This window comes from Nilaparvata lugens, chromosome 8 (assembly GCF_014356525.2).
Source record: "Nilaparvata lugens isolate BPH chromosome 8, ASM1435652v1, whole genome shotgun sequence".
NCBI classification, from domain to species: domain Eukaryota; kingdom Metazoa; phylum Arthropoda; class Insecta; order Hemiptera; family Delphacidae; genus Nilaparvata; species Nilaparvata lugens.
In genome coordinates, this window is record NC_052511.1 from 39118363 (window position 1) to 39129367 (window position 11005).

The window sequence follows — 11005 nt, forward strand, 5'->3', positions numbered from 1 at the left end:
TAAATTTAAATAGAGCTTTTAATATCATCTCCCTAGATTAAAATAAACACTATGATCATTATGGATTGCTACCTGTTGTCTCATTCGATTTTTGACTATCACTTTTCGTTTCATCTTTACTGTCCTTGTCTTTAGCATCGGTTGAAACAAGATCGCGAGTGGGAGACGAGAATTTGAATAGGATGGGCACTTCGCCCAGGATAGGATTCGTCCTCTGCAGTATCCTGACCCAGGACAGAAGCGAGTCCTTGCCTGAGGATCCTGTACAACAGACTGCATAGTAAACGCCGTCTTCCTGTTCATGTACAGAGGTCTGGATGGCCAGTTCTGATACGGGCGGTGCGAATAGGCTGGCAGGCTTGAAGCTTGACACATCTGAAATTAGTGCAACGCCATTTCAAGAATGCAATACTGTTACTGTATAATAATATACAAACAGTTGGTACACTCCAATTTCTAATAAATCTTCCTTAAATTGAATATTAAATTCAAATTTTAATTGAGATATTGGAAGCATGTAAGGGTAAAGGTGCGTACAGATATACGCGCCGCGAACATGAGCAATTCACTTTTAATCAGCTGATTATATCTGTATTTTAACAGAAACGGTAAGATACAGATATAAAAAACTTGGCATCAGCTGATTATTAGAAGTGAATTGCTCATGTTCGCGTAAATCTGTACGCACCTTAATACATCAATATTGGTTTCACGAGTGGAGTAAACCCTGTTATGTTATGTTTGAAGGGGCGGATCCAAAGGTTCAAAGAACCTCACACGTCAACCGGTGCTTATTGTGTGTCCCAAGTAGGTACGTCAGTTGGGCAAACAAATACCTGTGTCCTTTACAAGATTCAGGAGTTTTCCCTTATACTAACATCCCATTTATCACCTGGTAGCTTGCAACTAAACAGAGCCCTTCTCCTTGCCCCTAGTCTCTCGCAATCCAGTGTGATATGCTAGGCAGTCTCTTCAGACTGATTGGTCCTCGTGACCTACGTGAGTTCCACTCCTGGCCTTCTTTGTAGGTCCTTGCGCTGAGGGAGGTGTCGCCAAATTGCTTCTAGGGCGCTGGCCACAGAATAGGTACAGAATGGAAACTGTCAATAAAACGCCTATCTAACCAATGCTTTTTACATGGCGCAAATACTAGACACGTCACGTGACCTTGGCGAGATCCAATCCTGGTCTTCTGATTGGCTCGTAGCAGCGAACGAGATCAACCATCAATAGGATTTTTGCGACAGGGTACTAGCCAAGTTCCATACTGTATGTATACTGTGGCCTGGCCACCCTCGACTCAGCCTCTTTACCACATTTGTGCCTGGAGTTTCAACCATCTCAGGTCTCTTGGTTTTTTCTTTTTGCTCCTCCGAAACTTTGCATGGTCAAAAGCCTCATTTCTCTCAAGAAGTTTTGCCTGAATGGCTTCCCTTATTTGAGCAGTGGTGAGGTTTGGTGTCTCCACCTACAAACTGCTCGGTTGCTCTATTTCATCCTCAGGCAGTCCTGCTTATTCTTGCCTTTCGCGATTGCTCTCGCGACTTGTGAGAAGCTCATCACTCCTCTCCAGTTGGGATGGTGTGATTGAGCTTACGTCATCCATGTCGTGATCAGTAGAAGCCTTCTAAATGTTGATAGCCTCTACAAGAGACCGCAACGGAACCTCCTGTGTTCCTGAAGCACCCATTTCAAATTGAGAAATCTGCCCTGATGGGGCAGATCCCGATGGGCTTGAAGACAAGGCAACTTCTGGAGTTGTTTTGGAGTTTGGTTTTTTTTGTTTTGTTTGTTCATGTGGTTCCTACGAACAGCTGTGGAGTAAAGTTTACCCAGACAGAGCCCCGCATGTCCAGGCAAGGCTGAATACTACAGGAGGGTACCTGGTTTCCTGCAGACACCATATAAAAGCACCACCCTTCAGCAAGGTCCACATTACACCTTCGGTTGGCCTAAGAGGAAGTAAGTATATGGCCAAGGAAGGCCGACATATAGAAAAATAAAGAGAGAATGACACACAGCTGTCAATGGTACAAGTGCCATTCTAGAAATGAAAAGTTTCAAAGCAGGAGAAGAAGGGTTTTGGAAGAAGGGCTTTGGAAAGGGGGCCCCTTTTAGTCGCCTCCTACGACAAGCAGGGATACTGTGGGTGTATTCTGGTTTTCAAAAAAATCTTGAGTCCGATGTTCGACTCACCCCAACTCACAGGGGGCGGAGCAAACCCTACCAAGAATGTCCAAATCGACAGGATCTTGAAAGCCTGTAACGGTAATATCAATATTGATTTATGACTGGAGCAAACGCAGGCAATCTTAACCGAGGATTATGCTCACTTGAGATCTAGAAAATCGTGAGAAATTTATATCAAAATTTGAATATAAACTGTTTATTACTTTGTATTTGTGTTTGATCTTTGGTGTTTTTTTTTGATAAATTAGAATTTGAAACACCCTAGTAAACTTGAAACGATCAATATTCACAACAAGTCTAGCCAATTGATTTTCAGCGCCATATATCTCGAGAACTATCAAAATCGTGGATGAGTCAAGTTGTAGTAATTCAGGTAGCTTCACTTTGTATTTTTTTAAGCATTTTTCTAGGGTTAACCGTTCTCAATATACAGGTGGTGAAACCAGAAACATTGTACTTTCTAACCAACCCCAACGTCTGCTCTAACCCTTCCCCCCAAGGTTAGGGGACATTCAGTATTAGGCTTAGTATCATTATATAGGCTTAGTATCATTTCCTAAATCTGAAATATCTCTAATCAATATAAAATAATTACATACTACCTTTTTTCAAAACTTTCCTACATAACTTGTATAAAACACAACTAGTTACGGCTTTCAAGTCATTTTCAAATTTTTCCAAAAAGAATAGTTCATTTTCATACTATGTAATTATTTCTATATTAATTAACAGTTCAAGTGGCCCTACTAAAATAATTTATTAGCTGATTATGTCACATATTTCAAACCATCTACAATACATTCATTGCCTGGAATATAGTGAGGTCCACGTTATAATGGCAGTGTTTGATTAGCAATGGTATGCTATCCTTGTCTATCATTCAACAAAGCGGATAGCGCTATCTCTTTCTCGCTTAGCTCTGTTGCCAGATCGTCGTTTAACAATGTAGAATTAATATTCATTAACAAAATATTTCATCTTAATTAAGAAATTATTGAAAAATATAATTTCTTGCCTAATAAAATATAATTGAATATTTTAAACGAGAATGAACCGTTAATATTACCTCAATAAACCTGTATCAGCTACCGTCTTTAGAACATTAAAGAATGTGATTTTGAGAATTATGTGTTTGCCGTGTATTTTTATTTTTCAATTTTTATTATTTGTAAAGAATAACCTGCTCTCATTCTCTAGTCATTTTGATGTTCATTCGCACAACAAATGAAATAGGTTGAACCTTAGAAACGATTATTGTCGTTAAAAATCTAGTCATATTAGTTTTAGGGCTTGTGCAATTAGGTTTTATAATCAGTTACCGTTACATATAAGAGCATAATAGTGAGTGAATATAAACTTAAAATTAAGGATTTTCTAATAGGAAACTGTTTTTATACTAATGATGAATATTTTGCCTTCAATATGGAGAATTTTTGAAACGTTGATGTGATGATTTTAAAGGCATTGACAAGACAGAGGATCGGCAACGTTTTCCTCCTATCTTTCTCCACTTCCATTATAACGTGGACCTCACTATAGTTCTATCTGTTTCGAAATATCCTACAAGAATTTCCATTTGACACAAAGAAATAACGTGAATATTGAATCTTACCGTCAATATCGGCTTCGACTGGATCAGGTGGAGGTCTTGGATCTCCTCGTAGCACAAAATAGTAGACCGATGATTTCCTCAGCCATATCCTGAATGCTCCCTCAATGTAGACGGGAGAATTCTTTTTGTGACTGGCCAGTAGTTCCTGCTGTGTTGGACTCTGACCGCTTATAATCCACGTATCATCTATGGAGTCTTCCACATCTCTAGTCTGTCAAAATAAAATTGTTCGTTAGAATAAAAAATCTGGTGTGGCGCACTCACACAACTTCCTTGCTGTTATGAAAATTGATCACGTGACGCTAGTGTTCCCGCGCATCTCAAGTCTACTATTCAAAGATTTGAGCCAGCTGGTGACAGGGCAATAACGCTGGAGACACACGAGGTCTGCTATCTCTTCATAGTGAATGATTTAATAGAATCAACAGTTGTCAACAGTTTGCAATTGGATAATCACATTTTCGCAAATTTCGAGCTTATTTTTAATTCTAGGTGAAAATGTTACAAGACATTAATTGTAGAGATTTTCATGCTTAATCTTTTCCACTCGAAATTTTTTGTTTAAATTGTATCTGAAACCTGATAATTGAGAATCTAACTAACTCACGAATCTAACTTTGAGATATCAAACTTTGCATAGATGGGGCGGAGCTCCTGAAATTTTTACAGATATGGAACTTGTGGCAGTTGATAGAGCTTATCGATGACTATTTTAGGTATAACTTTAAGCAAAATCGTTGGAGCCGTTTTTGAGAAAATCGCGAAAAACCCTGTTTTTGACAACATTTTTGCCATTTACGCCGCCATCTTGAATCGCATTTGATCGAAATTGTTCGTGTCGAATCCTTATATTGTAAGGACCTTACGTTCCAAATTTCAAGTCATTCCATAATGGGAGATGAGATATCGTGTACACAGTCGCACATACACTATACACACACACACACATACACATACAGACCAATACCCAAAACCCACTTTTTTTGGACTCAGGGGACCTTGAAACGTATAGAAATTTAGAAATTGGGGTACCTTAATTTTTTTCGGAAAGCAATACTTTCCTTACCTATGGTAATAGGGCTAGGACAATAAAGTCGTATGGCTTTTGATGGTGGGGAGCCCTTACGGGAAGGTCCCAACTAGCCTGAATAATCGATGTAAATAATATAACTCAAGTGTTCTTTAGAATAAATCACGGTTAGTTTGACGGAATGATTCAACCAATGATAGATAGATATTACAATGTATGATATAATAGATTCATCATTTTCCCGAACAGAAAGAAGATAGGGAACAGAGCTCGTAATGATACACCTACAACTCTTTTACCTGGGGTTAATACAGTGAGATCACGTTATAAAGTATTCACCCGATTAACATTGGTTTGCTATCCTTGTAGATGGCAGATAGCTCTTTCCTTTTCCAATTCTGCACTGTTGCCAATTGTTTGTTGTCTATGAAGAAATATAATGAAATACCAGAATATTTTAACAAATTCTGTACTGTTGTCAAATTGTTTGTTGTCTATGAAGAAATATAACAAACTCAATTTGAAATTTGATTTAATGATCTTATTGAATTAATAATCTCAATAATGAAAATTTATTAAAAAATCAATTAATCAAAATTAACAAATCATGAGGATATAATATACTTTCTTTGTGAATAGAGTATGTTTCGAAAATATAATTGATCATTATAACCAAGAACAAACCATGAATATTATTTATTTGATATTGTACAACTATAACTCTAGAAATTACACAACAGGGTTATGCCCGAAACTGTTCCTATTTCAATCTATACAACACTCCATATCTAGGTACTACGTGTCACACTTTCAAAGATTTACAGTCCAAAATAAATGAGGATACAAATTTTAATTAAAAAAATAAATATATTAGATATACCGAGATAACTTGATGTTTTTGACTCCAGGATGAGTTGTATCACAGCTTATCCACTATTAGTTATTCAAATTCAAAATATTCTTATTGCCGTGAACAAATACATGTTATTGACAAAGTCATCAGGTAAACATATACATACATTATACATACATTTCACATACTCAAAACAGAGAAATACTATCACAGCCAACAGTTCCGGTACTTAGTTTCTTCACAGTTATATACAGTCATATTTTTAATTGGCAATAACAATATTATAATAGACGTCAAATATTAACATGAAATATCAGCTGCCAACATCTCCTCAATCGAATAAAAAGCCCTATCTTTGAATAGTTTGGAAATTGAGTACCTGAACGATCTAGAATTTTAATGACGGATACTCTCAAGCAGTTTATTAAATAATTTTATTTAGTTATAATGTAGTACAATTATCTACTATTAATTATTATTGTATATTGTGACGAAGGTAATGCTTCTGAAGACTTCAGAAGCGGTTACAATAAAACATAATTCTATTCGATTCTATTAATAGAAGGAGGTGGTAAAGGAAAATTGACACCATGCCGTTTTATCATTTCCACTGATTTTATCAAGTAATCATTATTATAAACGAAAATCCAAATTAAATGCTGTAAATCACCCCGTATGCTACTACTAATATTGACAACAGGGTAAAACAGCTAGATGGAAATTCGATGAGCGCTACTATTCATCGAATTTCCATCTACAGTAGCTGTTTACCCTGTTGTCAATATTTGTAGTAGCATACGGGGTGATTTAAAGCATTTAATTTGGATTTTCGTTCAATAATAATGATTAATTCATTAGCATTTGAATAACTGCAATAACTCAGTAATTTCTATTCACAAAGTAACTTGAATCTCAATACAGGAATAATAATACCTTAAAATGGTAAATACTGAAATAAGAAGCTGCTTACTATAGGAAGGTGGTCACTATAGTAATACAGTACTTGAAAACGGTAAATACTGAAATAAGGAGGTGCTTACACTGAATACTGAAATGACAGTAGAAGGATCGACGCTGGTGATCCTCTTAATGGCGAGCATGGAGAGGTCGAATGGCTCGCGAGGCACCTCGGCAGGCAGCGGCCAGGGAGACAGCTTGCTGAACTTCGGCATCCAGTACAGCATTCTCATGAACTTCCTCACTGCCAAACCACGTTGGCCAAATGTGTTGATCAACAGCTCACCAAGTTCCGCGTCTGGTATCACTTCTGTAAAATCACAAAAACTCTCATGTTTTACAATTACTTATTTATTTATTTCATTGACAATCACAAATCATAATCATAATTTATAATATGATAGGGAGAAGGCAACAGGCATAGCCGAAAACTGTCTTCTCCCAAATTTTTACAAATAAAAGTTTCAAAAAACAATTTCCTCTTCAAAAAATTAAAGCAATATTCTACTTTTGTAATGAGTTTCAACCCAATTCAACATTCCAATTGCTTTACTCTCAAATTCACTCCTACAAAATTACTAATTTTTCACAATTGATTGAGAAATATCAAACTTTGGAGTTGAGTTTTGTTTTAACACAATTTTCCATGTCATTTGTTTTACTCTCAAATCATGTTAAAACATAGAGAAAATATAGCATAAGAAGATATCCCATGGTATAGGCCGTTTATGTTCCAAATTTAAGCCAATTTTTTGTTCACTCAGGCTGATTACTGTCTATTATTACTGTTACAGCCGGGTGAGAGTGTAAAGGTACGTACAGATATACGCGCCTCCAACTCGCTCCGCACCGATCATGAACGTTACGGGAGATGTTAGCTCTTCTCGCGTTCCACTCTTGCTCCCCGGTCGATCATCAATCGATCTGCTCGAGTGACGTTCGGTTGCGGAGCAGAGCGAAGCAACCGAACGTCACTCCAGCAGAGCGATTGATGATCGACCGGCGAGCAAGAGTCGTTCGACCGGGGAACGCGAGAAGATCTAACATCTTCCATAACGTTCATGATGGGTGCGTGGGCGGTGCGACAGTGGTTCGATGGTGGTACGAGGGCGGTACGAGGGAGGAGCGTGCTCGGTGCGGGTTGGAAGCACGAATATGTGTACGCAGCTCAAGAATGGCACAGTATGAGAGACCACCAGCGTCACATAGCTTCACGAAAAAGAACTACTAGGCTTAAGTTAAGGAGAAATTTGGAACATAAACGCCCAATAGCATGGGATATATTCTTATGATAAATTTTTTCGATGGTTAGGATTAACAAAGCAACTATTATAACTTTTAGTGCCGTTTGCACAACAGCCGGTTAAATTTTAACCGTGATTAATTCCACAAGAACCAATCAGAGAAGCCGGCTTTTCAAATATTCCTTCTCTGATTGGTTCTTGTGAAATTAATCACGGTTAAAATTTAACCGGCTGTTGTGCAACCGGGCCTAAGTATTGTAAGAACTTTGAGGATGAATATTATCTACAAATAACACAAACGAATTTATTCAAAATTTGGGCAGGCCACAACTCAGTTTTGCGTCCATCACAAAATAATTATTGGCAGACTGGAGAGATATATGGCTTAGGTGGTACAGTCCTGACGAGAGTTGCATCCTACTTGAAAAATAGAAAGCAGGCGGCCCAAATAAGAGGCGTCTACCTGAAAGTAGAAAGTTGTGGAGCACGGAGTACCACAGGGCTCGGTTATTGGGTCCCCTGTTGTTCATATTGTTTATGAATGACTTTAAAACAGTAGGAGGCACTAATTATTGTTTATTATTAGCAGCTAATATTGAAGTGTTAATTAATACAGTAATTTATTTACAGCAGTTATTATCATTAGGAGTAGAGCTCTTAGCAGACGACACCATATTGATTTCCAGAGGTGGATCCGGCAATGGAGGAGCCTGTTAGAATCACAGAAGTTGTGGTTCTTATGCCCGTATGCAGATACTCGGTTTAAACGGAAAAATGTCAGCTGTTCGTTTAAACCCCGTATGAAACACATTCAGATAAATACAACCATATCTACAACTAAACGTGGTTTAGCATTAAACGTAGAGTTAGCATATGGTTCTTAGCCAACAATCTGAATCTCAATGAAAACAAAACTGGCATCCTAGTTTGCTCATTGGAGAGGAAACCAGTCGCATCATATCCAGTGAAGCAGCTAGGATTCTGGATGGACGAGAGATTAATCTGAAATCACTATGTGAACCAAGTTTGCAGAAAACTGTCTAGAGTTCTATACCTCCACAATGATTGAGAAACTTGGTAGATCACAGCAGTCTTAAATGGTCTACCAGTCAAGTTTCCACAGCCACATCATCTATGTCCTGCTCCTTTGGGGTCACACACCAGATGTCCAAGATGTGTTACTAGGTACTATAGAAGAAGGCTCTTAGAAGAAAATTATGTCATTTACATCCTAAGGGATCACTGGAACCGTGGGGTACTCACGGTGCACACTCAATATGTATTATGCTTACTAATGAATATCAAGAAAATTCAGGAGCAGAATTTATTGTGGTAACTTATATACAGCTTCAGTAAGAGACAGGTCACCAACCCTAGGTAGCCTACCCCGAAGCAGGCTGGCAGAAACCTATAAGCTACAACAGGCCATAAGATTTTCTATAGCCTTTCTGGAGAAGTACAGGGCAAAATGGTCTTCTGGTTTTATAAAGCTGTAAAAAAACTACTAGAGGCTACTACTCTATTCATTTGGAGAGTTGAATGAGAAGCCTCTTTTTGGGAGTCTAGAATCTCCGCAACATGAATAACCATGCAGGTTATTCTGTTGTATTTGGAAACTTTTGACGCTGCCTATCTGAAAATTAGGCAAAGAACTCAAGTATTCTTGTGATGCATCAACTGAGTTTATAGAATATAGGATACATGTTTTTTTTTCTTTATGGCTACTTTTAATAAAAATCCCAGTAGCCTACCCTTTTAAATTATTTTATCACAACATGTTTTGGACTTGAAAATGGCATTAATGTCTGAAAAATGTTGTGATAAAATAATTTAAAAGGGTACTGAGATTTATATTTTATTTAGGCTTACCTCAGATTTTTTATTGCGGATGATGCCCACATGAGTTCAAGCTTAATTTGCCTACCCACAATTTTAACCTTAATGATGCCTACATGAGCTTAATTTATAGCACAGGGAAAATATTCCACTTTAGTTTGATATGGTGATAGCGATAGCTAGATCAATAAATGCTATCTTAGGGATAAAAATAATGGATAAAACTTTACTATATCATTTTATGGTATCAAAACATTTTAATGTATCTAACAATACATCTAGTTTTGAAAAATTACATTTAAATTGGTAATTAAAATCAAAATCATATAATTAACTAGCTCATGAGTTAAATCGTGAAATAAGAAAGATCTTTGTATGTTCACTTACTATTTTCTTCCATTTGTTCCAGTAAGTGCATGATGCAAATCTGCTGTTTGGGAAAATGCATAAATTCGGCTTGAACAAAGTTTCTAGGCACGAACCTTCCTTTAGGCATTACATTTACAAGAGCTTTATAAACTTCTAAATCTCGTTCAAGTCCAAAATCTTTCATTTGTTTTAAAGCTCCGTAGATGAACTCTACATGGTTTCTCTTATGAACTTCTCTTGCTTCATAATTATTTATAACTTCTAGAAATACATCCTTGCTTTTGTCTTCTACCCCACTAAATTCATTGAGTTTGGGTAGTCTTGACTTTTCATCATCAGCAAATGAGCGTTGAGGGTATTGAAAATTATAAGTTCTTGTCATTCTGGAGGTGGAACTCAAAACTCTTGTATGCCGGGTATAACCACTAAATTGAAAACAAAATCTAAGTAGCACTCGCGACATTATAACTCAAAAAATCAAACTAAGGTCCGTGTATTTTTCATTTAATATTGATTTAGTGATATTTGAGCACATTGGTTGAGGCAAAAATTACTAATTTATGTCTTTACTTCAAATATTCAATACTAAAGCTTGACAAGAAAAAGAATTATCAGATTAACAGTTTTAAATCATTAAAATTAACTTCAAAATCAATTTTACAACTAATTACACCACACAATTGCTAGAAAATTCTCATTTCTTAGGAGAAATCAGAAACACTGGGACACTAGTACACAACCTCAAAATCAGAAAATCTCTACTTTGTAGGTTATGTTTTTCCCACAGAGTGTATTGATGAGAAGACAGCTTTGAAGAAAAGTCCAAATAAAGGTTTTAACCTCCGAAGGACTTTCCATATGATTGCTTGTAATTACTCAACAAATGGACAATAAATAGTATGCTGAACCATCAT

The 11005-nt window shown here is 36.9% G+C and overlaps 1 protein-coding gene across 1 annotated transcript; it reads right to left on the reverse strand.

Annotated features, from left to right (window-relative positions):
* LOC120352733 (evolutionarily conserved signaling intermediate in Toll pathway, mitochondrial-like) lies at window positions 1–10636 on the reverse strand (the record flags this gene model as incomplete). The annotated part of the gene is given in 4 exon segments (XM_039434721.1): window positions 1–375; window positions 3803–4013; window positions 6726–6952; window positions 10110–10636. Coding segments are annotated over 4 exon segments (1200 nt in total). The 3' UTR covers window positions 1–58.
* Between the last annotated feature and the right edge of the window lie 369 nt (window positions 10637–11005).